This window comes from Fundulus heteroclitus, unplaced genomic scaffold (genome assembly GCF_011125445.2).
Source record: "Fundulus heteroclitus isolate FHET01 unplaced genomic scaffold, MU-UCD_Fhet_4.1 scaffold_56, whole genome shotgun sequence".
Lineage (NCBI taxonomy): Eukaryota > Metazoa > Chordata > Actinopteri > Cyprinodontiformes > Fundulidae > Fundulus > Fundulus heteroclitus.
In genome coordinates, this window is record NW_023396989.1 from 1879635 (window position 1) to 1907618 (window position 27984).

The 27984-nt window shown below is 48.8% G+C and overlaps 2 protein-coding genes across 4 annotated transcripts in view; both read right to left on the reverse strand.

The window, feature by feature from the left end:
* The window catches only part of LOC105920027 (laminin, gamma 1), a 49120-nt gene extending 46875 nt beyond the window's left edge, over window positions 1-2245 (reverse strand). Inside the window, exon 1 of the mRNA XM_036132879.1 lies at window positions 1570-2245. Coding sequence (XP_035988772.1) covers window positions 1570-1990 — 421 coding nt within the window. The 5' untranslated portion in view covers window positions 1991-2245. The remainder of the gene's footprint in view (window positions 1-1569) is intronic.
* Window positions 2246-8422: 6177 nt separating this feature from the next.
* On the reverse strand, window positions 8423-27685 carry LOC105920028 (DEAH (Asp-Glu-Ala-His) box helicase 9). Of its 3 annotated transcripts, none has more exons than XM_036132867.1 (28): window positions 27597-27685; window positions 24562-24716; window positions 24243-24383; window positions 21787-21904; window positions 21582-21712; window positions 21360-21508; window positions 19096-19142; window positions 18874-19010; window positions 18705-18794; window positions 17567-17728; window positions 17401-17478; window positions 17137-17328; window positions 16918-17059; window positions 16171-16253; window positions 15939-16095; window positions 15767-15864; window positions 15473-15686; window positions 15305-15399; window positions 12768-12841; window positions 12527-12679; window positions 12282-12442; window positions 11019-11130; window positions 10761-10922; window positions 10553-10680; window positions 10247-10476; window positions 10056-10171; window positions 8919-9119; window positions 8423-8835 (listed from the first exon to the last, which is right to left on the reverse strand). In XM_036132867.1, the coding sequence occupies exons 2-28, from the start codon at window positions 24670-24672 to the stop codon at window positions 8529-8531; spliced, it is 3789 nt and encodes a 1262-aa protein (XP_035988760.1). In that variant the 5' UTR covers window positions 24673-24716; window positions 27597-27685; the 3' UTR covers window positions 8423-8528. The 3 variants fall into 3 exon arrangements, with proteins under 3 accessions (XP_035988760.1, XP_035988759.1, XP_035988761.1); XM_036132866.1 differs by having other exon boundaries at window positions 24562-24734; XM_036132868.1 differs by lacking the exons at window positions 21360-21508; window positions 21582-21712; window positions 21787-21904; ... (1 more) ...; window positions 24562-24716; window positions 27597-27685 and adding an exon at window positions 19215-20447.
* Between the last annotated feature and the right edge of the window lie 299 nt (window positions 27686-27984).

Consider the following 27984-nt stretch of genomic DNA (forward strand, 5'->3'; position numbering starts at 1 on the left):
GCAGATCCAGGTAAATTCTCCATGTTTTCTGCTGGTATTTAACGTTCTTCCTGTTTTTACATTAGGTTCTACCGCCCCAGTAACATCTGACCCATAAACAAACTGAACGTTCTCAGCTGGTTCTGGTTCCTCTGGAGTTTTATCTGTGAGAAAAAGATCAAACTACGAGAAAAAGTTCTTAGTTACCAAATTCATGAACTGATTCGGACCAAGTTAAAAGAATGGGGCGTAAAAATGCCCCGAATCATCGAACAACCAGGGATCACATTCCTGCACCTTCAGAACCTTCAGAACCTTCAGAACCTTCAGAACCAAGAGGCTTTATTGTCATTATGACGACATTTAGGGAGACGTCGGCTCTGAATGCAGCACAGAGAAGATGATGGAGCGATGAAGAGGAGCGTTCATAGAACAGCCGCTCAGAAATGCAAAACACAATATGAACATTTAAAGTTAAGCCATCAAGAGAAAGGTTAATAGGTAATAAGGAATGTTTAAATAAATATAAATGTGGGTTCCTGGACCAGCAGAGGAAAACTAAACGCATCAAATTCAAACGTCCTTCCCTTTAAGGGTTCACTTAGTTTTGGATCCTGCAGTCGTTCCCGGGAACCTAAAAGGATCACACTGCAAAAAGGGAACTAAAAGTAAGTCAAAGTTTCTTGAAATGAATGTATTGTCCTTGATTTAAGCAGGTAAATAAGACTATTTGCCAATGGAATAAGAATTTTGCACTTAAAATAGGAACATTTCATCTCTATCATCTTATTTTAAGTGCAGTATTTCTAATTATCTTATTTTAGGGGTTAAAATACTCATTCCACTGGCAGATAATCTTATTTAGCTGCTTAAATCAAGGAAAGATAAATTACTTTCAAGAACATTTGACTAACTAACCCTAAAATGAATCTCTGGACTCACAGCCGTCCCAGCTGAGGAGCTCAGCCTGAGGACGGACCTTCTCTGACCGGCCTAAGCTCTGGTAGACCTGCAGATAAACCTGCTGCTGGCCGGTCAGAACCAGGGGTTCCATCTGGGCTGGAGACACATTACAGAACCTCTAAGGTCCATTATTTCACTAAAAATATCTCAATCATATGATGTTAGAACATTTGCTGCTACCGGCCCATTTTTATCTGATGCAGCTGAGACATCTACAGCCTCACAGCCTGAGGAGCTGAGACCCCCAGAACCTCCCTCAGTGCCTGGATCAGAGGGGGCTGGTACACCAGGACCAGGACCCGGACCGGGACCCGGACCAGGACCAGGACCAGGACCGGGACCCGGACCAGGACCAGGACCAGGACCCGGACCAGGACCTGGAGCTGCTCCTGGTAGGGCAGCAGCTCCTCCAGCCCAACAATGGAGACTGGCCCATGAACAGAAGGACTCCCAGTTTCATCACAGCCTCAGGTCTGACTGATCTGAGGTCTGCAGAGTCCAGCTAACCTCCAAAGACCCGGACCCACACCAGAACCCTCCCAGCAGCTGCAGCCCTCAGATCAGCTCAGTGCGGACGGACCGGGGTCTCGTACCGGCGCGGCGGGGCCCTGAGGCCGGGGGTCTTACCGAGGTGCAGGGTGAGGTTGATGGAGTTGGGGTACTGGATCCCCGCCAGCATGGTCTGGCTCTGCCACCAGGTGGCGTCCTGCTGGTTGTTGTAGTCGGTCAGGTACGCGGCGTTGTGGTGGTTCCGCGGGTCCCGCGCGTCGCAGATGTGGCAGGACTTGGTGACCCCGGTGGCCCCGGTCTGGACGCAGTACTCCTCCGGCGGGGAGCCGCAGGTGTTGGTGGCCTCCACCGTCACGTTGAAGGCCGCGTTCACGAACTCGGGCATGCAGCGCTGCGGCCGGCCCTGCTCGTCCGCGCACTCGTCCATGGCGCCGCGGACGCAGAGCGCGGCCACCCAGCTGCAGGCCACCAGAGCCCGGATCAGATCCTGCATCCTGGCCGCCCGCCCCGTCCTCCTGCTCGGTCTCCAGACGCCCATCAGAACTCTCCCAGAACTTTCCCGAACTTTTTTCCCGTTAGTTTCCCGCAGAAACAATCCTGGACTGGAGGATCCTGGAAAACAGCAGCCTCTGGTGTCTCCGGGCTCCGCGGCTCTGGCCCGGCTCTCTGCTGCTGCTCTCTGGTTCTCTGAGGTCGCTCAGCTCTTTGTGCCCTCCGCCATGCACCCAGAACTCCAGCAGGAAAAGACTGGAGTCCAGACTACACCCAGTGCGCTACTGCGCAGCTCCGAGGCGCACAGACTGCGCAGAGTCCGCCTCTTCCTCCACAGTCACCAAATCACCGCAGAGCCGCTGCGCACCCGCAATCACTGCGCACTGCGGGACGCTCCGCACACTTTTCAAACTCAGCTTTAACGCACAGTTACGTGTTGATTAACTAACTGGAGATAAAGTCACTACAACTTCCTGCTGCGGGGGAAAATCTGCCAAATTCAGGAAAAGCAGAGAAAACGTCCCTCTGGGTCCTGGTCGAGTCCAGGCGCAGTGGTGACGCGAGCAGGGGCGTCCCCAGCCTGGGACCCGCTGGAGGACAGAGCCCCTTGGTGGACAAACGTTACACTTTTAGCATTTCATTCAAACTGAGAAATTAAAACGGAAAATGTCTGCTTTTACAAAAAATCTTCGCTTATATTTCATTTTTTTACCCTTTTGGCTTTTTTTTCCTGTGTTAATTTTTATTTCTGTTCCTTTAACTTTCCATTAGGGTGGAGATGGCATGGAGGCGTCAGAGACGTGGAGCTCAAAGATGGATGCTGAAAACAGGAGATTTAATAAAAGTTTTCACACCTCTTACAAAGAGTAGAAATCCTTTTCCTCTATTTTATAACAGAAATACAGAAAAAATTGTTATTCCTCAAAAAATGACAAACTATTTGGCTTTTGTGAGTTTTAAGAGCTGCTCCTCTGTCTTTAAATCAGAACCAAACTTGTTGGCTGAATGGAAATAAAATGAAATCTGCCCAGGGTGTGAATACTTTTGAGCAGCACATATCAGCTCATGTCTGTTGGTATTTCAGCGTTTTGCTGAATCACAGAAACAAATGACGCTACATTAACTTGTTGCTAAAGATTTTAGACTGCTGGTTCTGATCCATGTTTAGTCCAGTTGAGATTCTGAGCCGTGACCAAACCAACCCGTCTGCTCTGCTGACAGTAGATATGATTCATCTGGGCAATAAACACGACTCCTCACAGCAGATTCTACAGAACCACTTTAGTGGATCAGTGTTCAAAGCGGGTTTGAACCCACAACCCGAGCGGACGGTTCCCCTTCAAATGAAACATTTATGAGACAAACCTGCAGTAAAAAATGATGAAGCTGTGAAATGAACACCACTAAGTCAGAGAGAACCTGCTGGTTCTGTAGCTTTGGAGTGGACTTTCTACCAATCAGATCCAGTTTAAAAAACGGTTCTGGAAACGTGGAAAGTTCTGGCGCTTCATTGATGAGCGGTGTCAGTGTTCTTAATGGTATCAACGATTAGAGGAAACGTGGACCCATCCAGTTTGGGCTAATCAGAACCTCTTCATCCTGACCCGGCCCAATAAGAACCAGTACATAAAACCTGCTGTGGATTCAGAACCGGACTGATCGTCCCAGTCTTCCTGTTGTAACGCCAGGTCCAGTTTTATTACTCAGGCTTTATAAACAGATGCATCAGAGATTAGTGGCTTTAAACTTTAGGTTTGTAGTAAAAAAAATAAATCAGAAAACAAAAAATAAAGATGAAAACCTCCAGTCAACGTCCAACAAGTCCAGTTCTGACGCTACAGTTCAAGTTTCTGACCCTTAAACCGTTATTTGGACCAGAAAAATTAAGTTTGGTCCGTTCTAAACCCAGAATCAGCCACAGACAGAAGATCAGAACATCATCTGCATAGTGGCGGACAGAGACAGTTTAAACCGGGCTTAAACTTGTTCTAACAGAACCTAATGGAATAAAGGAAAGGGGCATGGGGAACACCACGTGTAAATCAAACGCTTGTTCTTGAATAATCTGCTGATTTAAATGGAAACGTCTGAGAACATAATTTGAAAGGATGCCAGAGACAGTATCTGCTCAGCAGCAGGACCGTTGGATCAGGTCTGGATTACCCAACCTCTAGAAATTAAAGGCTCTTTTTCTTCTTTTAAATTCAATTACATTAAGTTTTATTTATATAGCTTCAATTTACAACACGTTATATCATCATCAAGGTTCTTTCCAAAGTCAGCTTCCATCAGATCCTCCAGGTTGGTGAGAAAGTTTCCTCTCTAAGGAAACCCAGCAGGTTGCATCAAGTCTCTCCAAGCAGCATTCACTCCTCCTGAAAGAGCGTAGAGCCACAGTGGACAGTCGTCTGCATTGTTGATGGCTTTGCAGCAATCCCTCATACTGAGCATGCATGAAGCGACAGTGGAGAGGAAAACTCCCCTTTAACAGGGAGGAGAACCTCCAGCAGAACCAGAACCAGGCTCAGTGTGAACGCTCATCTGCCTCCATCCACTGGGGCTTAGAGAAGACAGAGCAGAGACACAGAAAGCACAGAAGCTCACATTGACCCAGGAGTACTTTCTATGTTAGAGAAGACAGAGCAGAGACACAGAAAGCTCAGAAGCTCACATTGACCCAGGAGTACTTTCTATGATAGATGGTAATAGAGGATGATCTGCCTCCCCTGATGATGTCACAGCTAACAGAATGCCAGACCAGGTGTACCTTCTATGAAGAGAAAAAAGACAGAGAACAAAAAGTTAAAAGCTGAAATGATAACAAACAATGCAGATTGGAGAGCAGTAGGAGAACTCAGCAGAGAGAGAGAATTACACCCTGATGTCCTCCAGCAGCCTAAGCCTATAGCAGCATAACTATAGAGGTAGCTCAGGGTAACATGAGCCACTCTGACTAGAAGCTTTGTCACAAAGGAAAGTTTTAAGATTAGTCTTAAAAGTAGACGGGGTGTCTGCCTCACGGACCAAAACTGGGAGTTGGTTCCACAGGAGAGGAGCCTGATAGCTAAAGGATCTGCCTCCCATTCTACTTTTAGAGACTCTAGGAACCACCAGCAGACCTGCAGTCTGAGAGCGAAGTGCTCTGTTAGGAACATACGGGGTAATCAGAGCTCTGATATATGATGGAGCTTGATTATTAAGGGCTTTATACGTTAGAAGAAGAATTTTAAATTCTATTATTGATTTAACAGGAAGCCAATGAAGGGAAGCTAAAATAGGAGAAATATGATCCCTCTTGTTGATTTTCATCAGAACTCTTGCTGCAGCATTTTGGATCAGCTGAAGGCTTTGAACTGCATTTTGTGGAATTCCTGATAGTAAAGAATTACAATAGTCCAGCCTTGAAGTAACAAATGCATGGACCAGTTTTTCAGCATCACTCCTGGACAGAATGTTTCTAATTTTGGCGATATTCCTGAGGTGAAAAAAGGAAACTCTGGAAACCTGTTTAATATGGGATTTAAATGACATGTCTTGGTCGAAAACAACACCAAGATTTTTAACTTTATTACCAGAGGCCAAGTTAATGCCATCCATATTAAGTGATTGATTAAGAAGTTTATTTTTTGAAGACTCTGGCCCAAAGATTACAACTTCGGTCTTGTCAGAATTTAAATGCAGGAAATTTAAAGTCATCCAGCTTTTGATGTCATCAAGACATGACTGCAGTCGAAGTAACTGATTGGATTCATCAGATTTATGGATAAATATAGCTGATCCACTGTTATGCTGTCATCAGCATAACAGCGGAAATTAATCCCATGCTGTCTGATAATTTTGCCAATCGGAAGCATATATATAGTAAATAGAATTGGTCCAAGGACTGAACCCTGTGGTACTCCACAGGTGACCCTAGAGTTTGAGGAAGATTTATTATTAACATGAACAAACTGGAATCTGTCCGACAGATAAGATTTAAACCAGCCTAATGCTTTTCCCTTAATCCCTACAGTATGTTCAAGTCTTTGTAGGAGAATATTGTGATCAACTGTATCAAATGCAGCACTGAGATCTAACAGGACAAGTATAGACAGAAGTCCATTATCTGAGGCCATGAGAATATCATTAGTGACCTTCACCAGAGCTGTTTCAGTGCTATGATGAGCTCTGAAGCCTGACTGAAACTCCTCAAGTAGGTCATTACTTTGTAAATGTTCACATAGTTGATTAGCAACTACTTTCTCAAGAATTTTAGATAAGAAAAGAAGATTAGATATAGGTCTGTAATTTACTAACTCATCTTGATCAAGAGATGGTTTCTTAAGTAAAGGTTTAATAACAGCTACTTTAAAAGCCTGTGGTACATATCCATTTACCAAGGATAGATTAATCATGTCTAAAATAGGACCACTGATCAGAGGGAATACCTCCTTAAACAACTTGGTTGGGATTGGGTCTATCATACAGGTAGAAGGTTTAGATGAAGCTAAAATTTTAGATAGCACAGAAAGCTGTATTGCTTCTAAGCAGTTCAAACACTGCGCAGGTTCTAAAGATTCCTCCAACGCTGCCTCACTTACCGAGGACGAGGTAATCATGTTTGGGAGGATGGCAATTATTTTATGAAGGAATTTCTGAAGAATCCCATAAAATCATTACTACTAAGAGCTAAGGGAATGGATGGATCAACAGAGCTGTGGCTCTGGGTAAGTTTGGCAACTGTACTAAAGAGAAATCTAGGATTATTTTTATTCTCCTTCCAGCCTTGTTGATCTTTCTGCCTGTTGTGATCAGATTTATTATGCATGTCATGCAGACATGATACCAGATTTAGCAAAGATCTCAAGAAGCGTTGCAGACTCAGAACCTCCAGATTAGAGGATCAAACTTCAAGCCTCCGTCCCATCAGCTGACTCTAGAAATAATCAACTAATCACTTTGTCAATGACGGACTGATTGATGCGCAGCTCTGAGGTTCAGAAATTCAATGAGGTCAAAACTTCAGAATGCCAGAGATCACTGATGCAGTGATAAAACTGAAAACTTTAACCTCTGAACCAGTTAAATGTAACATTTAGTGTTCGCTATAACCAAACCTCTGATGTCTTGAATTTAAATTAAATACTTCCAGCCAAGTGGTTCAGAACCAACAGTTTATTGTTCTTTAGACTCCATAATTTCATGTTTATGCATGAGAGGAAACAGGAGAAACTGGAGCAGTGAGGCGGTAGACATCTTTTAAACTTTATAGCAACACATTTATCAGTCGTCTGCATCAATTCCTGGAAACCTCCAGACGTTCTCTCAGTGTGAAGCCCTGGAGCTCCTCAGGGGCAACAGTTTACAGAACATGCAGATCGGACATTAAAAAATAACCACTACCCTCCCTTGATTTATAAGCATGCATGCCATTATAAAAACTGTTTTCTGACACAAAAAGAGCGTCTAGAGCAAAAACCCTCCCAAACAGAAATGCAGATTTATATGGACGAAATCATCTGAAAACAGGTTATTTTCTCAACAAAAAATAAATCTCTAAACTAAAAGGAGTGAGCAGTCTTGCTTCTCCCAAAGATCCTGTAAGAAGGAAGCATGGACGATCTCTGTGAGGACACTCCTCACATGAATGGTTTCTCTGCTCCAGTTTTTGACCCAGGATGAGAAATCAGCTTCAAGGAGAGGAACCGAGCAACTCCAGGAGCGCTTCTCGTAATGGTCAGGACAGCTGGGCGCTCCTGGCTGACATTTCTCTGGACCAATTAAAACTAATTAAATATTAGGACTAATTAACAGAGCTAATAAGGCCGTGAGAAAATAACTAGATAGGAACTGACAGAGTTTGGGTGGAGTGACAGCTGGTGTTCTCAGCTACAGGGAGGACAGCTGGACCCTCAGAGGAAGAACAGGTTCTGATTATGTGGAGGAAAGTGAGATTTTTAGCTGCTTCTCTTCACTGCTGCTGTTTTCCATCACTGCTGGCTCATGTTATAAAGGATTCTGGTGGTGCAGCTGACCCGAGAACCAGGCTGTGGGGACCAGAGCAACAATGCTGGTCAGAACTGGAGCTTTACTGTTAAAAACTCTGTTTAATGCCCTTGTTTGCTGTTACCACTTGTTGGGAACGTTCAGTTGTATTATAACTTTTATCAATGGGTTGGTTCTTAATGTCTGACATGGAAACGCATTAAATGATCTTCAGTTGTGAGCCTAAACACAAGCAACAAGGAAAAACTGCAGAAGGCGGGAAATCTGGCTTCTTGATGAAGGATTTCTAGAAGAGTTTCCAAATATCTGTAAAGGTTTGATCATTTTGGACCAATTAGAAACTGAAGTGACAGCAACCAAACATCGCCCCCTGCTGGCGCTCTAGAGAACGCTGCAGCTTGTTGTTGCTTCAGTAAACCGTTGCCTCCTCTGCAGGAGGACCTGACTAGTTCCTGGACGTGACTGAGAGGTTGTGTGATGAAGAGCAGATTGATGAAGATGAAGCATCAGGGGAAACATCCCAGATTTATTGGAAACATCATCAATAAAAACAAAGACGATTCAAACATTTAACAGGAAAACAGGAGGTCCCACTCTGCTTAATATCCTCCTCTGTAACCCCCACCACCACCTCCTCCATATCCTCCTCTATAGCCCCCTCCTCCCCCCCTATATCCTCCTCCTCCCCTATAACCTCCTCCTCCTCTGTACCCCCCGCCACCTCCATAACCTCCGCCCCCCCTGTATCCTCCTCCTCCTCCATAACCTCCTCCCCCTCTGTACCCTCCACCCCCCCTGTAGCCTCCATATCCTCCCCCGTAGCCCCCTCCTCCTCCTCTGTACCCTCCTCCTCCTCCTTCTCCATCAAAGCGCGGCATCTTTGGAGGCCGCGGCCCGTCTCCCATCCTGCAGACACAAACAGCGGCTCGTTAAAACTCCTCGTTAGGCAGGTCAGGTGGTGGGAATCGAACCGACGCCCTGCCCGGTACCTCTGGTTGCCGGCCATCAGGTTGATTCCAGCCGCCGACGGTTTGGACACCAGCCTGATGACGTTCAGCAGCTTCTGGTTGACTTGGTCCATCTGGTTGATGTATTCGGGGTCTTTGGTGACCTCCACCACCAGAGCCTCCAGTCCGGCCCGCAGGGCGGCGATCCCGCCCGCCACCTCATGCTGGACCTTCAGCTTGATCCTGGTGACCAGACGGCAGGTTAGCTCTCCTCCGGCTGGACATCCTAATGATTCGCCTCCTAAAGCCGTCCTGACCCGCCGGTTCTCAGCGGTTCTGTTAACCAACTAACTAAAAAACGGGGCAAAACGTAACGTTTGTTTCTCTCTTAATGCATTGAAGCCGTCGCTCTGAAGATTACCCAGAATCCTCTTTTCTGACAGTTGAATTCATTTTCTAATAACCAGAATTTCCCATTATTGCAGTATTTCATAAGCTATTAAAGGTGTTCAGCCTGATTTCTCCCTGCGGTCCGAGGAAAACGAGTCGTTCTCTGCAGAGACGCTGCGTTCAGCCGTGAAACTCCTCCGCTAAACAGGCGCGCTGGGAATTTATTAAGAATATTTTCATCAAAGCTGCTGCTCTGAGGATTACCCAGAATGCCCTGCTGCTGTAATACTACCGACTGCAGGTCCAGACCAAACAGCAGGGGGTGCTGTCGCCCCATTTAGCAGGAATCTGGACCCGCAGCCGGTTCTGATCTGAAGCCAGAATCATGAAAACCAGAACTGAACGTCGACTTATGATGAATTTAGAGAACGGTGAGCGGGCTGTTCTGCAGAACCGCACTGCAAAAATGGATCTAAAAATAAGTAAAATGTTCTTAAAGTTAGTGTATTTATCCTTGATTTGAGCAGGTAAATAAGATTATCTGCCAATGGAATGAGTTTTTTGACCCCTAAAATAAGATAATTAGACATCCTGCACTTGAAATAAGACGATGGAGATGAATTGTTCCTATTTTAAGTGCAAAAATCTTTTTCTATTGGCAAATAGTCTTATTTACCTGCTCAAATCAAGGACAAATACACAAATTTTAAGAACATTTTACTTATTTCTAGTTCTGTTTTTGCAGTGCGGGCCTAGACCCCCCCCCCCCCCCCCCCATCGGAGCCTCACCAGTCGTCCAGCTCCACGATTTCCCCGTCGGAGCTGATCTTCTTGCAGGCGAAGAGCAGCAGCTGCAGAGGACTCACCAGGGTCATGGCTTTAGCCGAGATGGCGCGGGTCCGGATCTGAAACAGAACCAGGTTAGCGGGTCTGAGAGCAGGAAGCTGGACGGCACCTTCTCGCCGCGCCGCCCCCCCCACCTTCTCGCCGAAGACGAAGAACGGCGAGGGGTACTTGATGTCGTGGCTGCTGAAGGGGCAGTTGACGGAGGACTTGTGGATGAGGGCGTTGCGGCCCTCGGTGGTCAGGATCTTCCTCTTCTCCTTGTGGTAGCAGACGTTGGGGTAGGAGCCGTAGGTCAGCAGCGACACCACCACGTCCAGGTTGTTGTCCGGCCCCACCGTGTTGAACGTCTGGTTCATCAGGCACTCTGAGGGACGACACGCCACGGATCAGCGCCCCGCCCCCCCCCCCACGCAGGGCGGGGCGGCGGGGCGCTGCGCTACCTTCAGGGAACCCAGAGTTGACCAGGATGTCCTTCAGCTGGACCTTGGCCTCCCAGGTCATCCTCAGCGTCGACATGTTGAGCCGTTTGTGTTCGCAGAACCGAGTCTCCGCCTCCTCGCCGTTCACCCTGAGCAGGACGACAGTTTGGACCCGCCTGTAGTCACAGCAGAACTCTGACGGCGGTTCTGGCGGGCCCGCCTCGCTCACCTGACGTCGTCCCAGGTCTGGAAGACCGACAGCAGCGCCACGTGGTCCGAGAAGCGGGTCCCCGAGAAGTTCCTGTGGACGAAGCCCAGGCGCTTCCCGTCGTTGATGAAGGGTTCTGGGAAACAGGACGCGGCCGAGATGGTGCACATGGCGTCGCCGACACTGAAAGGACAGAGACACAACCGGGTCAGCGGAACCGCCGCAGAACCAGCAGAACCAGCAGAACACGCAGCAGCAGCAGCAGGAGGAGGAACTGACTGGAAGATGCAGCCCATGATCATCATCTTCCCCAGCCGGGGCTCGATGGGCAGCCGGGCCAGAATCCGACCCAGAGGCGTCAGCTCGTCGTTGGAGTCCAGGGCGTCCAGGTCTGAGAAAGAGCAGAACCAGAATCTGATACCAGAACCGGACCTTCTCCCACAGAACCTGAAACATGTGCTGTTTGGTCCACTTCCTGTGGTTCTAAACAGGTTAATGACGACTTCCTGTTCAGCCTAGGGCTGCACGATATAGAAAAAAACATGAATAAAATAAAAATAAAAAAAATTATAATTATCCATAAAAATATTGATAATTATCAACAAATTCAAAATACATATATTAAGTGCAGCTCTGCTTATTTTTTGCTGCTGCTTAGCTTTTAAAAAAAGAAAAAAAGAACGAGTGCTCTCTGAACTCTCTGAAGGGGGCGGAGCTTGGTTCCTGGGTCTGATTGTGATTGGCTGGGAGGATTAATGATGTTATATTAACCCATTTGGCTAAAATGTTAAAGAAAACTGTTATTCTGTTGAACTTTTTACTGATCTTTATTTCTATCATCAATATATTTATTGGTATTGAATTATCGTCCCGTTCTATCAGCCAAACATCTTCAGAACTTTAACAGGGTTCCTGCAGCATAAGGCAAGTTAAATTCAAACCTAACCAGGTTGAGACAACTTCACCCAAATGTTTATTTTAACATAAACCGTTACTTTCTGGCGCAGTAGACATGTTTAAAATTTTGAAAAACATTCCTTATAGGAAGAGAGCTAAAAAACACACAAATTACAGATATATTTTTAACAACTACTGAACTGAATTAACTTTGTTTTGTTCCCTACTAAAATAAACTATAAAAACCACAACATAACCAGCGCAGACTCTTTTTCGCAGCTATGGTCCGGCAGGAACAGTTTTTATTGGTTCCGCTATCGGGACGGAACCAATAATGGTTACATTGAGCCGTTTGGTAAATTAAAAAAATATAATAGTGTCAATTATTTTACTGTTTGGTAAGGATCACAAAATAAAATCATATTTATGACCTGGTAACAATTTTAAGACCTAAGACTGATTTAAGACATTTTAATGCCAATTAAGGCCTTAGTTTCATATTACAGAATTTAATGCCTTTTAAGACTTTTTAAGGAAGGAACCCTGATTAACCTCGTCATCAGAAACCAGTAAAAGTCCTGACCCGGTCCGCTCCACCCTAAGCGGGTCAGAACCACTCATCAGCAGCCTTAAACCTGAGCCCACCTCGCAGGGTGTACTCCGCCTCGATGACGGCGTCCAGCGGCGGCGGCTCGATGGCCTTGGACAGGAAGTTCCCGATGGCGCCGAGCCGCAGCAGCTTGATGCTGAGGGCGACTTCGTGCAGCGGCGTCCTGAAGATCTCTGGCGTCATGTGGGTCTCCAGCCTGCAGGGGCCCAGACACACGTCAGCGCTCTGCGGGGGCGCCGGGGGTAACGCGGGGGCACCGGGGGGCGGCGGGGGGCCGTACCTGTCGAAGCGGGCGCGGCTGCACAGGTGGAAGCAGAAGCCGGCGCGGACCCGGCCGGCGCGGCCCTTCCTCTGCTCCAGGTTGGTCTTAGAGGCCCAGACGGTGGCGTAGTTGGTCATGTTGTTGTGGGACGTGAAGAGCTTCACCTTCTGCCTGTCAGCCAGAACCCAGGGTTTACCGCACCAGAACCACCGCCAGAACCGGCCAGAACCCAGAACCGGCCAGAACCCGGGAGACTTACTTGCACGAGTCGATGACGTAGACGACGTCGTTGATGGTGATGCTGGTCTCTGCGATGTTGGTGGACAGGATGACCTGCAGCAGAACCAGGGTTAGCCTCAGAACCAGGGTTAGCGTCAGAACCAGGGTTAGCGTCAGAACCAGGGTTAGCAGCAGAACCAGGGTTAGCCTCAGAACCAGGGTTAGCATCAGAACCAGGGTTAGCCTCAGAACCAGGGTTAGCCTCAGAACCAGGGTTAGCGTCAGCGTCAAAACCAGGGTTAGCCTCAGAACCAGGGTTAGCGTCAGCGTCAGAACCAGGGTTAGCCTCAGAACCAGGGTTAGCGGCAGAACCAGGGTTAGCGGCAGAACCAGGGTTAGCGTCAGAACCAGGGTTAGCAGCAGAACCAGGGTTAGCCTCAGAACCAGGGTTAGCCTCAGAACCAGGGTTAGCCTCAGAACCAGGGTTAGCCTCAGAACCAGGGTCAGCATCAGAACCAGGGTTAGCCTCAGAACCAGGGTTAGCCTCAGAACCAGGGTTAGCCTCAGAACCAGGGTTAGCGTCAGCGTCAGAACCAGGGTTAGCCTCAGAACCAGGGTTAGCGTCAGAACCAGGGTTAGCGGCAGAACCAGGGTTAGCGGCAGAACCAGGGTTAGCGGCAGAACCAGGGTTAGCGGCAGAACCAGGGTTAGCGTCAGAACCAGGTTTAGCATCAGAACCAGGGTTAGCATCAGAACCAGGGTTAGCCTCAGAACCAGGGTTAGCGTCAGCGTCAGAACCAGGGTTAGCCTCAGAACCAGGGTTAGCGTCAGAACCAGGGTTAGCCTCAGAACCAGGTTTAGCCTCAGAACCAGGTTTAGCCTCAGAACCAGGTTTAGCATCAGAACCAGGGTTAGCATCAGAACCAGGGTTAGCGTCAGAACCAGGGTTAGCGTCAGAACCAGGGTCAGCGTCAGAACCAGGGTCAGCGTCAGCGTCAGAACCAGGGTTAGCGTCAGAACCAGGGTTAGCGTCAGAACCAGGGTTAGCAGCAGAACCAGGGTTAGCGTCAGAACCAGGGTCAGCGTCAGCGTCAGAACCAGGGTTAGCCTCAGAACCAGGGTTAGCGTCAGAACCAGGGTTAGCGTCAGAACCAGGGTTAGCCTCAGAACCAGGTTTAGCCTCAGAACCAGGTTTAGCATCAGAACCAGGGTTAGCATCAGAACCAGGGTTAGCATCAGAACCAGGGTCAGCGTCAGCGTCAGAACCAGGGTCAGCGTCAGCGTCAGAACCAGGGTTAGCCTCAGAACCAGGGTTAGCGTCAGAACCAGGGTTAGCAGCAGAACCAGGGTTAGCCTCAGAACCAGGGTTAGCATCAGAACCAGGGTTAGCATCAGAACCAGGGTTAGCGGCAGAACCAGGGTTAGCCTCAGAACCAGGGTTAGCGTCAGCGTCAGAACCAGGGTTAGCGGCAGAACCAGGGTTAGCGGCAGAACCAGGGTTAGCGGCAGAACCAGGGTTAGCGGCAGAACCAGGGTTAGCGGCAGAACCAGGGTTAGCCTCAGAACCAGGGTTAGCGTCAGAACCAGGGTTAGCAGCAGAACCAGGGTTAGCCTCAGAACCAGGGTTAGCATCAGAACCAGGGTTAGCATCAGAACCAGGGTTAGCCTCAGAACCAGGGTTAGCGTCAGCGGCAGAACCAGGGTTAGCGGCAGAACCAGGGTTAGCGGCAGAACCAGGGTTAGCGGCAGAACCAGGGTTAGCGGCAGAACCAGGGTTAGCAGCAGAACCAGGGTTAGCCTCAGAACCAGGGTTAGCATCAGAACCAGGGTTAGCCTCAGAACCAGGGTTAGCCTCAGAACCAGGGTTAGCGTCAGCGTCAGAACCAGGGTTAGCCTCAGAACCAGGGTTAGCGTCAGAACCAGGGTTAGCCTCAGAACCAGGGTTAGCCTCAGAACCAGGGTTAGCCTCAGAACCAGGTTTAGCCTCAGAACCAGGTTTAGCATCAGAACCAGGGTTAGCATCAGAACCAGGGTTAGCATCAGAACCAGGGTTAGCGTCAGAACCAGGGTCAGCGTCAGCGTCAGAACCAGGGTCAGCGTCAGCGTCAGAACCAGGGTTAGCATCAGAACCAGGGTTAGCGTCAGAACCAGGGTTAGCAGCAGAACCAGGGTTAGCGTCAGAACCAGGGTCAGCGTCAGCGTCAGAACCAGGGTTAGCCTCAGAACCAGGGTTAGCGTCAGAACCAGGGTTAGCGTCAGAACCAGGTTTAGCCTCAGAACCAGGTTTAGCATCAGAACCAGGGTTAGCATCAGAACCAGGGTTAGCATCAGAACCAGGGTTAGCGTCAGAACCAGGGTCAGCGTCAGAACCAGGGTTAGCCTCAGAACCAGGGTTAGCGTCAGAACCAGGGTTAGCAGCAGAACCAGGGTTAGCCTCAGAACCAGGGTTAGCATCAGAACCAGGGTTAGCATCAGAACCAGGGTTAGCGGCAGAACCAGGGTTAGCATCAGAACCAGGGTCAGCGTCAGAACCAGGGTCAGCGTCAGCGCCGGCGGAGCCCCCCCCCCGGCACTCACCTTGGTGACGTTCTCCGGAACCGGCTCAAAGGCCCTCCTCTGCTCCTCTCGGGGAACCTGGGAGTGCAGCGGCAGGATGCGGTAGCGGCTGCTTCCTGGAACCAGAGCGACACGTTAGCTGACCTCAGCGGGGGGTTCTGGGACGGGGCGGCGGCGGACCTCGGGTACCGAAGTGCGGGTTGGTCTCCAGGTGCCTCTGCATGGAGTAGATGAGGTTCCAGCCGGGCAGGAAGACCAGGACGGCGCCGGCCACCTTCAGCGTCTCGATGTACCTGAGCAGAGCCTCCACCAGCTCGAAGGACGTCTCCTTCTCGTTGATCTGCGCCATGGACCGCTTCGTCTCCGCCGTGTACTCCGGACCGCAGATCAGGTTGCAGTTGGTCTGCGGAGAGCAGAGGGGGAGAGTCGGTAGAACCGGGCGGCAGAACTTTCTGGTTCTGGAGGGTTCTGAGAGGTTCTCACGTCGTCGTCTCCTCCATCCTCGTCCTTGTCCTTCTTCTTGCGGTCCATCGGCGGGGGGACAAAGTTGGTCATCTGGATGCAGTCCTCTAGGAAGTACTCTGGGACAGACAGCGGCAGACGTTCAGCGTCCTGCTGGAGCGGGCCGGGCCCGGCAGAACCGGCGGGGACTCACCTTGGACCGGGAAGGTGCGTCCGAAGACCTCGATGATGGGGCAGTTGAAGAAGTACTCCCTGAACATGGTGGTGTCGATGGTGGCCGACATGAGGACGACGCGGACGTCCGGGAAGGTCTGGACCACGTCCCTGAGGACCACCAGCAGGAAGTCCGTCTGCGGGGACAGAGAGGCGGTGAGACGGCGCCGGGCCGACCCGGTTCTGGAGGGCGGGGGGGGGGGGGGCCTCACGTTGATGTCCCTCTCGTGGATCTCGTCCACGATGACGTGGCTGATTCCTCGGATCCCCGCCTCCAGCTTGCGGAGCAGAACACCTGCAGAGCAGAGAGGCGTTCAGAACCTTCTCATCCGACCCGCTTCAGCAGAACCGCCGGAACCGACCGGGACTCGACAGGAAGGCGGAGAAAACACGCAGCCTCCGTATGAAAACCGCTTTGTGGTCCTGGTTGTGTTTAACGTCGATGGAACAGGAAGCGCTGCTGGAAACACGGACAGAACCAGTTCTGCTGCTTGGAGAGACTTGATGCAACCTGCTGGAGGTTCTCCTCCCTGTTAAAGGGGAGTTTTCCTCTCCACTGTCGCTTCATGCATGCTCAGTATGAGGGATTGCTGCAAAGCCATCAACAATGCAGACGACTGTCCACTGTGGCTCTACGCTCTTTCAGGAGGAGTGAATGCTGCTTGGAGAGACTTGATGCAACCTGCTGGGTTTCCTTAGAGAGGAAACTTTCTCACCAACCTGGAGGATCTGATGGAGTCTGACTTTGGAAAGAGCCTTGAGATGATGTGACGTTAATTGGAGCTTTATAAATAAAACTGTAAACGTTTATCATGAATTGGTGCTATATAATGAAATTGAACTGAAACTGAACGCACCCTGCAGGAAGGTTTCCCTGAAGGAGATAACTGTGGTAAATGGAGGTAGAGGTAAAGCAGAGCGCCCCCTGCTGGCGCCCCCTGCTGGCGCCGCCTACGTACCCACGGTGCAGAAGAGGACGCTGGCGTGCGGTCGGGGGAGGACGGACTCGAAGCGGACGCTGTAGCCGCAGCTTTTCCCCACATCCTCTCCTCTCTCATAGGCGACCCGTTCGGCCACGGAGACGGCGCTGATCCGTCGGGGCTGCAGAGAGGAAGCGGGTCAGGGGGCGGGTGGCGTCCCCGGTGGGGGGGGAGCTGAGCGGATGGAGACGGCGGTACCTGGGTGACCACGATGTTGCAGTCGGACGCCTGGCCTCCCTTGATGAAGCGGTCCAGGATGTACTGAGGGACCTGCGTGGTCTTCCCGCAGCCCGTCGCTCCCCTGATGATCACCACCGGGTTCTTCTCGATGGTCGCCATGATCTCCTCCTCAAACTGCTTGACGGGAAGCTGGTCCCGCTCCGCCAGGATCTGAAAGGCAGCGTGCAACCGTTAGGCGTGTCCTCCGCGGTCCGAGCGGCGCCGCGGGAGGCGGGACCGGACCTTCTGCAGGTTCTCGTCGTACTCCAGCTGGTGCGTCAGCTCGCCCTGGAGGTCCTGGCTGATCTGCTCCGGCGTGCACTGCACAGGGACAAACGACAGCGTCAGAGGCTCCGCCCCCCTCGGCCGGACCGCTGCCGCGTTCTGCCGGGGCCCGGCGCCGTCTTACGTAAGCCAGCGGGCCCTCGTCGATGTTGCTGCTGGTCCAGGGGTTCCAGTTGACCTGGGGGGGCGACCAGGGCACCACGCCGCTGCTGCTCTGCCGCTGGGACGGCTCGAAGGCGGCCATCTTGCCCTGGACCAGCGACACCGGAGCGCTGGCGTCCGCCGGCTGCAGGCAAGCAAACGGGTCAGTAATCGGGTCTTTACGGTTCTGGTCAACAATCAGGCAGAGAGCTGCTAAAACCTCCTACAGCATAAGGAAAGTTAAATTCAAGAGTTTTTAAGGCTTTTTAATGCCATTTGAAATAAAAAGTAAAGACCAACTTCTTAATAAACACAAGATAAAAAACAATGCTTGCGACAACTTTACCCAAATGTTTATTTTAACATAAACTATTACTTTCTGGTCCAGTAGAATGTTTCACAATTTTAAAAAACTTTAAAAAAAAAGCACATAAATGACATGTATATTTTTTAACAACTATTGAACTGAATTCACAAACTTTGCTAGTAAAATAAACCATAAATCAGTTTTAAAAACCATGACATAATCAGTGCTAACTCCTTGTGTTAGCTATGGTGCTGCAGGCGTTCTTCAGTTCCTCCTCCACCTGTTGCAACTTTGCCATTTTGTCTTTATGTCGCTTTCTTAGCGTGTCCAGATAAAAAGTCTCAGCTATATCGTTTTTATTGGTTTCACTATTGGGACAGAACCAATAAAGGGACAGCGAGCCTGTCGGTGAATAAACAAAAATAGTTTTAGTTATTTTAATGTTTGATATGGATTAACTAAATAAAATCCTATTTATGATGTGGTAACATATTTAAGGCTGATTTAAGATATTTTAATACCAATTAAGGCCTTAGTTTTATACTAAAGAATTCAGGGCCTTTTGAGACTTTTTAAGGATCTGCAGGAACCGATCAGAACCAACAGCAGCGGCGCCGTTTTCAGGCTCAGAACCAGTTTAAGTTCTGTAGCTTCAGCCCCGTCTACTGGACTTAGTCATAATGACCCCTCTGACTCTGCAGAACCGGGCCTGACTCTGCAGAACCGGGCCTGCCTCTGCAGAACCGGACCTGCCTCTGCAGAACCGGGCCTGCCTCTGCAGAACCGGGCCGACCCGGACGGTGCTGTCACTCACCGGCGGGGGGATGTGGACTCCGAGCTCCTGGACCACGGCCGCCAGGTTCTGCTGCAGGTCGGGAGCCACGCTGACCTCGTACACCTCCAGCTGGGGACAAAGCAGAGAATCAGGTTCTGGTTCTGGTTCTGCCGGGCCACCAGAACCGGTGCGTGACGGGCGCGCCTACAGTCTCGCCCTCCTTCTTCTTGGTGACGCCGGAGTAGGGCTCGATGACGCCCAGGTGGTAGAGCTGGCGGACCACGGAGAGCGCGCAGGACTGGGCCGCCAGCTTCTTGTTGGAGCCGTGCTCCCGGGCCGTGATCTCTGAGGAGGAGCAGAGGAGCAGAGGAGCGTCAGCGGGGAGGTGGGAGGGAGCAGCAGGAGGCGCAACGCTGCCAGGGAGCCTTACTTCTGCCCAGCTGCCGCACGAACAGCTGCATCTCCGCGATGAAGCTCCTGCCGACACAAAGGAGGCGCCGTCACTTCCTGCGCCGCCCTCCAGAATAAAAGCACACAGCCTACACTCACCTGCGCTGCTCTCAGGAGGAGGCCTGCATGTGTTTCTGCCAGACTTTCCGGGTCGCCGAGCGGCGGGTTCTCCCGCTGAGCAGAACCCTGCGGTGGACACCAGACATCACAACCGGCCTCGGCTAGCCCCGCCCCCTCAGCGCTCCATGGGGCCGCTTTAGAGCGCCTAAACGCCGCCCCATGTCTTCCTGCGGCCCGGTTGTGAGTTCTGGTGCCACCCTGGAAACTACAGGTCAGCTCCTGCCGGGTCACCAGCCAGATGTCTGGTACCGAGCCCAGAACCCAGGGAGGTTCTGCAGCCTGGACCAGAACGGCAGAAAGGTTCTGCTTTGATGAGCGGTTGGGTTCTGCTTGGGCCAAGAACCCGTCTGGGCCGACTAACCGGACCCAGCGTTTCCAGGCTCGGTGCCAGACGTTCAGCCGGTGCTCTGCTGACTTTGGGTTCTGGTCGGAGGTTCTGTGAGACCTCTCTGGTGTAGCCGACACACCCTGGAGGTCTCTGGGTTTGCAGCAGTCCAGCAGAAACACATCCAGAACTTCCTGCCAGCGGATCGGGTTCAGCGGAGCAACAAACCCGAGCTGGGGAACCGGCGCCCAGCTGGGCTTGTTGCTCCAAATAAGACCAGAACCTTTAATGGACTCCGGTTCTGGTTTCTATTACATGAAATAATAAAGTGTGAGCCAGCAGAACCAGGGCCCGGCCTGTTTGTCGTTTGAACCTCAGAGGAGGAACCGGAGTCGGGTTCTGCCCGGTTCCTGTCCAGGATGAAGACACCGAAGGAGCTCCTGCTGCCACTAGTGCGGCGCTCCATCTACGCTAACGAAGGAAGAAGTTCTGGTACAGAGTCTTAAAGCCCAGTACAAAAGAGCCTGGTTCTAATGAGTTCTCTTCCCGTTAAAAGTTTGTCTTTCCTTCCCACTGTCGCCACATACGACATACGACTCGCTGCCATCAGCCTGGTGTGCTAACCCAGAACCAGCCTGATCAGAACCGTAACCGGGATCAAACCAGGGTCAAAAGTATTGATACCCAGGCGCTGTGTCCGGATACAGAAATAATAAATATAATAAAAATATTTAGCATACAGGGCTAACAAGGAAGGAACACGCTAACGGCCACGAAGCTAAACAAACCCGGCCGAACTTCTCATGGACGACAGCCTTTAACGGGTTAATAACTTAATCTACGTTTATAATTTAATAATTTCACCGATTAATAACAATCTACGATTATAATTTAATAACTTTACCGGTTAATAATTTAATCTACGTTCATAATTTAATAATTTTACTGGTTATTAACTTAATCTATGTTTATAATTTAATAATTTCACCGGTTATTAACGTAATCTACATTTATAATTAAATAATTTAACCAGTTAACGTAATCTACATTCATAATTTTATAATTAAAAGTGTTGCTGATGTCAGCGCCGCCGGTGGTCCGCATTAACGCGTGATTAGCCGTGGCTAGCATGCTACTAGCTATGCGTATTAATTTAATTTAGCCTCTATTTGCACATTTATTTAACTGGTATCTGTGGTTCTGTTGAGAAAACCCGATCCATGTTGACGCTGAATAAAGGTTTTTTTATCCCGTGGTATCGACAAGCCGGTTCTGACCCGATCCTTCTGTAACCATTTCACTGCATCCTGTTCATCGTAAAAAAAGCTTCGGGCTCATTTCAGATCAGAACCGGGGACGGGTTCTGCCGTTGGTATCGGATCCGGGAGCGACTGATTGAGAAAGGTCAAAGTGCTTCATCTGACGGCTTCCTGCCCGACTGGACCAACAGAACCAGGAGGAGATCGGCGAGCTGATGGAACCGGGTCAGAACCAAACACTCACAGAAACAGACGGATTCCTATTCACTAGGCAGCAAAAACAGCCGCGTACTTCAGCGGATCAACAGAACCCGACCCGTTTTACAACTGTCCAGAGTCCAAACAGAACCTATGGCAGTACCGTTACAGAAAAGTCCAAACCCAGACCGAGGTTCAGAACACTTCTTCCTGATCATTTAGCTCCAACTGTTCAAATGTTTCCTACTCAGGGAACCGGACCGGGTCAGAGCCGGTTCTGTGTCTGACGCCTCGGTCTGAACTTGTTCTGAAATGCGAGCCGAAGAGTTGCCTGGTCCCGACCTGTTGTGGTCCGGTCCGACTTGGCTGTATTTATACTCAGCACTGGTCTTCTCCTTCTGGAAGAACTGGTTCAGGCGGGCCTTGGCGTTCTCCAGGGTCCAGTTCCCGTGGAGGTTGGCGTTCAGGTCCACCTCCTCCGACTCCAGGGTCTGAGGACAGCGACAAACCCGTCAGAACAAAGCGGACCAGCTTTCAGAACCCCAGCCTGACCCGGTTCGGTACCGCCTGGGCCTCCTGCTCGTCTTTGCGGTCGTAGTACTCCTTCAGGTTGGCTCCCCGTTCCCACTGAGCTCCTCCTCCTGAGTAGCCCAGGCCCGTTACTCCTGGAACCGGACCTGTGGCGCCGGGTTCCCCTGAAACACGAATGTTAGTCAGAACCCGAGGCGTTAAATTCGGACCTGAACGAGCCCGGCAGGTCAGAACCTACCTTGCTCCTCTTTAACGACCAGATGAGGAGGCAGAGGTCCGCTGGGAGGAAGGCTCCCGAACCCTCCTCCTCCTCCTCCTCCTTCTCCTCCGTCAGGCTGATCGCCGACCGGACCCACCTGCGGATCACAACCACCATCAGATCAAACCGGGATTATTTGCTGATTGCACATTTTGTGGAGAGCTCTGGGCTGAGATTTTTTAGATTTGGGGTGGAGTTTTTTTCAGTCGGGCAGGTTTTATGTTGTGTTTGTGCTGGAAACAGTCAGATCTGGCAACGCAGCCTAGTGCTGGGTCCATTTAATGAAAAGTCCAGAGTAAATATAAACAGACATTAAACATTCAGACTAGCAGCTCAGGAGCACCAGCATCAGAACAAAGCAGAACTCCCTTCTGCCTTCAAGCAGCCCAACTTTCTCTCATTTGGCTGATTGTTCTGGTTCTGGTGCTCCTGGCTGCCAAAGCTAACCCTCCCAACATGAACGCTGACTCCAGGTTGATTAATGGCGCTGCTTCCTGCTCGCTCTCGTTTGCTCCGTTGCCTCTACTTGTATTTAGAAACAAGTCCAACTTTCCAAAAGAGAAAACCCAGAAACAGCTTCCAGGCCAGGCGGTAAAACTCTGGTTACACACCAGTCAGTGTAAATTAGCATCACCTGATATCTGAGCTTTCCAGCAGGAGGAACGTCTGATTTCAACACCGGCGCCATGCTACTCTGCACTGACCAGCGCCGTATTTTTCAGACTATGAGTCGCATCAGTCAAAAAATGCGTCACAAAGAGGAAAAATATCATCTAATAATCGCATCAGCGCAGTTGTAACCTGCTCAGACATCAGAGCTGTAAGCTAGCGCTAGCCGCCATTAGCTTCACTAACAGCTCAGTAAGCGGTTCTGTCTGGTTCTGGTTCCTTAGAGCTGCACCAACGCTCTGCTGAATGAACGGAAACAGAGAAACATGCAAACGTGTTCCGTCTTCGTTGCCTATAAGTTAATGTTTCAACGCATTTTTAAGTTAAGGTGACCAGATTTCTCTGTTGAGAGTAGGGGTGGGCGATATGAAGAAAATCTAATATCACCATATGTTCAAATAACCTTGAAAAACAAAAGATTTTAGCCACATAGTGTCTGAAGTTGCATTGGTAAATCTCAAATGTGTCTTTTTGTGTTTTTTGTTGTATTTATTGCAAAATAAAAATAAATTTAAAATGTTTTATTTTAGCCATTTGTTTAACCAGCGCTGAACATAGAAGCTTACAATATTGCCACATTAAAGCTCTTTCATGGTCAACACTGGATATTAAAAACAGAACATCCCAGCGGCCAAAAGGAACACCAAGAAAAAAATCTGACACAAAATTAACCTGAATTAAAAGCTGCTCTTTTGTGCTTAAGACATAAAAATTTGTATGATTAAAAAAGTGACAATCCCAAAAACAAAAGCTTGTATTGTGACTATAAAATCAACTGACCAGTCGCAGCTACATATTCAGAGCATCTTAAAAATATTTCCAATTAGGTGCTGGGAAGTTTTAAATAAGAAACCTTTTTTCTGTCATATGGGATTTAGCAAAAGAAGACGCCGTTTCAACTGTTTTACCGCGGGTTTAATTAAAGTTTTCTTCGGTATGTGTGTGTGTGTGGGGGGTGGGGGTGGGTAGACACGCGGAGTTTACAAGACTCTTCATTTTTGCACTGGATGACTTTTTAGGTGGAATAAATTTGTGCTACTGCTACCTTTTGTGGCAAATTTGTTACGTCATGTTTTGCAAATTACCGCATTTTGTTCGACCTCCTTCCTGTGAAATCCAAACCGCTGCCAGATTATTGACCCAGTGCTGCTTCTCTTCACACTCATTTTCTTGTTCAGCTGAAACTCCCGCTGTCGCCATGGTTCTCGCTGTCTAGTTAACGTAAGTAAGCGCACGGGTTCGTTGTTGTGTGCGTTTTCTGGTTTGAAGGAGGAGCGAGTGATGCGTTCACAGCACGTGGGAAAAACTAAACTCACAGTGAACTAAATACAGCGGCTCAATCTTGCCATGAAAATTTACACTCGATGGTCGCAATAAAGTCATTTTAACTATCGCGCGGAGGAAAACTTGAGACATATCGAGTATACTCCATATATCGCCTGCCCCTAGTTGGGAGTCTCTGTCTTGGGTTGGTTTGTTTTGCATGTTTGCGACGCCGTCAGGGCGTGGAAGGCACGTTCTGCTCAGCTCTTCCACACCGGTACTGGACCTGGTAAATACCTCCCACTGCGCTAAACGTTTTTACTCCATCATGATACAATGAATATTTATACTATAGACGGTTAAGATGAATTACCATTTAAATTTGATATACAAGTCGCACCCGAATACAAGTAGCAAGGATCGGCCAAACTATGAAAAATACGGTAAATTATGAACCTGTGGGGAACAGATTGAACAGAACTAGAAGGCAACAAGATGCTGACCCCGACAACCGGGACCTCCGCTGCATTTATCTCTCCCACTCGGACCAGATAGCTGACAAAGTCACGGGCTGCGTTGGTCTGAGCGTCCTTCTTGTTGGTGGAGTTTCCCATCCCGGTGTAGTTGAAGCTGCCGACCCGGACCTGCAGGAGCAGAGGAGCAGAGGAGGGTCAGAAGGAGCAGAGGAGGGTCAGAGGGAGCAGAGGAGGGTCAGAAGGAGCAGAGGAGGTTGAGAGGGAGCAGAGGAGGGTCAGAAGGAGCAGAGGAGGATCAGAAGGAGCAGAGGTGGATCAGAGTGCTGCTACTGACCGAAGGACTCACCTCACACGTGAACTTCTGCCTGTTCTTGTTTCCTGCAGCTCGGATGTCGTAGTTAGGAGTCAGCTTCTTCTTCCCACACCAGGCGTACAGGAAGTTCTTGATGTCCGCCATGGTCGCCCGCCAGGAAGGGATGTGTCCTCCTCCTCAAACCCGACCTTAAAGGGAGATAAACCCTTTCAAACAAAGTGGCAGTAATTAGTTTTATCTGTTTTTTTTACTGATTTTAAGGGTTCATCCTCGTCGTTCAGGTCCAAACTGACATTGGGACAGGTTCTGGTCCATTTTAGCCTAATTTTTAGAGTCTACAATGCAATAGATCATTTGGTGCAGATGTTTCCACTAGGGATGTCAAAATCGATGTCTTGCTCTAATCGTTGCTAAAATACTTATCATGTAAACATCCTAAACGGCGTCTAAACTGACTCGTTTGCTCCAATTGTGGCTTTTCTTCGGACCACAGCGCTCCAACAACTGAGACAGCTTCCTGCAGCCGCTCAGCTCACCAACGAGCTGCTGCTGGAGGTTTAAACTCGGACATCGTCTCGAATTCAGGCGGAAAAACACGAGAGAATCTTTATGCAAACAAAAAGTTGTTTCAGGAACGGTTCCTGTGAGGCAGGCGGACAGGAAGAAATAAAATAAGGGATGATAGAAGCTACGTGCTAGAAGCTACGTGCTAGAAGCTACGTGCTAGAAGCTATGTGCTAGAAGCTACGTGCTAGAAGATACGTGCTAGAAGCTACGTGCTAGAAGCTACGTGCTAGAAGCTACGTGCTAGAAGCTACGTGCTAGAAGCTACGTGCTAGAAGCTACATGCTCAGGGCTCTTAACTATCATGCATTGACCTTGTGAAACACGCATTTCCCTGACTTCACACGCCACACATGGCATTTCTCACGCATAATAAAGCCCTTCTGGGCTGCGGATCCGTTCACAGCTCTGTCCATCCAGAGCTCAATCTAATCCCGCCTTCTGTGGAGCAGCTTCAGCTTCTTTCACAGTTTATTTCTGCTGCAGTTCATGTTAACAGAGCAGCAGGAAGAGTGATCAGAGTCATGATTTTTTGGTCTTAACCAGCGGTGAAAGTGGGAAGCAGGAGGCAGGGGGTGGGGGCTCTCGGGCGACTGTGGCTTGATGGGTTGAGTAGTTGTCTGGCAACCAGAAGGTTGTGGGTTCGATTCCAGCTTCTCCTTGCCACATGTCGATGTGCCCTTGGGCAAGGCACTTAACCCCAAGTTGCCTACCGAGCTGCGTCTCGGTGTATAAATGTGTGTGCGTTAGTGAGAGTGACTGGGTGAATGTGGCTATAGTGTACAGCGCTTTGGGTGGTCAACATGACTGGAAAAGCGCTATATAAGTTCAGTCCATTTACCATTTCTCAGTTGAAGCTTTCATTCAGAACCAGTCATGGATCAGAAAATAGTTCTGCTAACAAGATACAGTCTAAAACACCACTTAGTCTGTTTATAGGTTTGGTTTTTATTAACTCAGCTTTTTTTTTTAACTACATGCTCCGTGTTTCTGTGCCATAACGCTCTTACTGCTCCTCTCCCCTCCCTTCCCTCTGACCCAGGGGCTTTTATCAGCGGCCAGCCTTAAAACGTGAATCACTACATTTAATAATGTAGCACAATGTGCCAGTCAAAGTCAAAAGGAGAGTCAGCAGCTGTGTTTCACGTTGTTTTGTTTTTAACCAGCGGTCCCTCGGTGGGCTGCTGCCTTATGCTTTAATCCAGGTGGGCATAATTACGTTACATGTAATTTAGGTGCGCACTTTTAAGGGTAATTTTAAGGAACATCAGGGGGCTTCAGCTCAGACCCATTATTCCTTGTCTCCCCTCTAAAGGAGACCTTTCAGTCTTCATTTATGCATTTTCCCCACTGTTTATCCAGCAGCTGGATCAGCGTAAAGATGCAGCGTGAACCCCTGCGTGTTTTAAGTGTTGCAGCTGAGGGGAAAATGTTGGACGGTATAGGCTTGATTAAACTCTGCCTCATTCACAATGAGACCAACATGGATAGAATAATGATAATCTGTATCATTGCCTGGATGTGAATCTGATCATTCATATTGTGCCTTTTATGATCAACTACAATATTTTCTTATGAAAGTTAGGAAAGAAAGATTTCTCTTCCAGGGTCCAGTAGGCCACGCCCCCCGAAAATCAACATAATCTCACTCTTACTTTTGATAAGAGTTGAGAGGTCTGTACATGCTGCGAGCTACATGCTAAAGGCTACATGCTGCAAGCTACATGCTGCAAAACTAAACAGAAACATTTACCTAAACTTGAATATTAAAACACTGAAATGATGAAAGATTACAGATATATAAAAGCAAATATTACTTAATTTAATTAGCAGGTCACTGTCCACCAGTTCTAGCCCAGAAAACCACAGGACTGGGTCCCAATCTACTTGGACTGGGTTATCCAGCTGAAGTCTAGGAGGACTTCAGTTGGTTGGAAAATTATTTATGTTTTCATTATTATTATTAATTATTATTATTTATTTTTATCTGATTTCTGGCTGACCACATAAAGATTGGTCCAACAGGCCCTGATGTTTGCCACAGATGGTGTCCAATAAGTCCAGCTGTTATATTCAGCTTCCTCAGAGATTCTTGGTTGGATCATCTTCTTCACATCCCTGATGATTTATAGACATTCGGCACCGAACTGGACCCAGGAAGATACTGACTGGTGAGGAGAGGACGACTCGGAGCTGATAGCTCAGCAACTGTTGTTCAACCCCGTCAGTTTTACCTTTATTAACTGTAAGCCAGACTCGTTAAACATTCTTTATAAACTTCATAATCGCAGAGAGCTGCTTTCTAATTGACTTTAACTATAATAATATATAAACATTACACTTAGCAGCCTGCAGAAGTTAAGCTAGCTCTAAATGCTAAGCTAACATTAGCCGTGTGCTAACTCCAGGTATGGCCGACTCGGAGGCGCTTCTCTGCCTTCACAGAGACACAAAGCAGGTTTGATAATTAATAAAAAGGGAAAGACGTTGACTTATTTACTTACAAGCAGTTGAAATTTCTGAATGTTTCTCCAGAATCCCACAAACCGAAAATGAGCTTCTCTTTCTTCTCCTGATCGTTTATCGGCGGATTGCTAACAGCTTTAAGATGCATACCGCCACCTACTGTACAGGAGTATGTATCTTCAATAAATTCTTTTTTTCAGTTTAGTATCATGTAAGTATGAGAGCAATGCTTTCTTAACATTATTAATATCTTCTAAATATACACATTTCCTTAATAAATGTTCAACATTTTATTTTTCTGCACAAACTACACACTGTTCATTTGTTCCTTTCCCTATTCTATATAGAATGTTATTTATTAATATGACTTACCCGTAATCTTATATTTATCACTTCTTCTCTTCTATGTTTTCCTCCTAACTTCTA

What these genes read in the sequence shown, in the direction of transcription:
- LOC105920028 (XM_036132867.1), bottom strand. Translation starts at nt 24,672, where the DNA reads ATGGCGGACATCAAGAACTTCCTGTACGCCTGGTGTGGGAAGAAGAAG. An exon ending in TCCACGAGAGGGACATCAAC is followed by an intron (nt 16,096 to 16,170) that starts GTGAGGCCCCCC and finishes CTGTCCCCGCAG; the next exon opens with ACGGACTTCCTGCTGGTGGT. An exon ending in GGCGGAGTACACCCTGCGAG is followed by an intron (nt 11,131 to 12,281) that starts GTGGGCTCAGGT and finishes GCTCTTTCTCAG; the next exon opens with ACCTGGACGCCCTGGACTCC.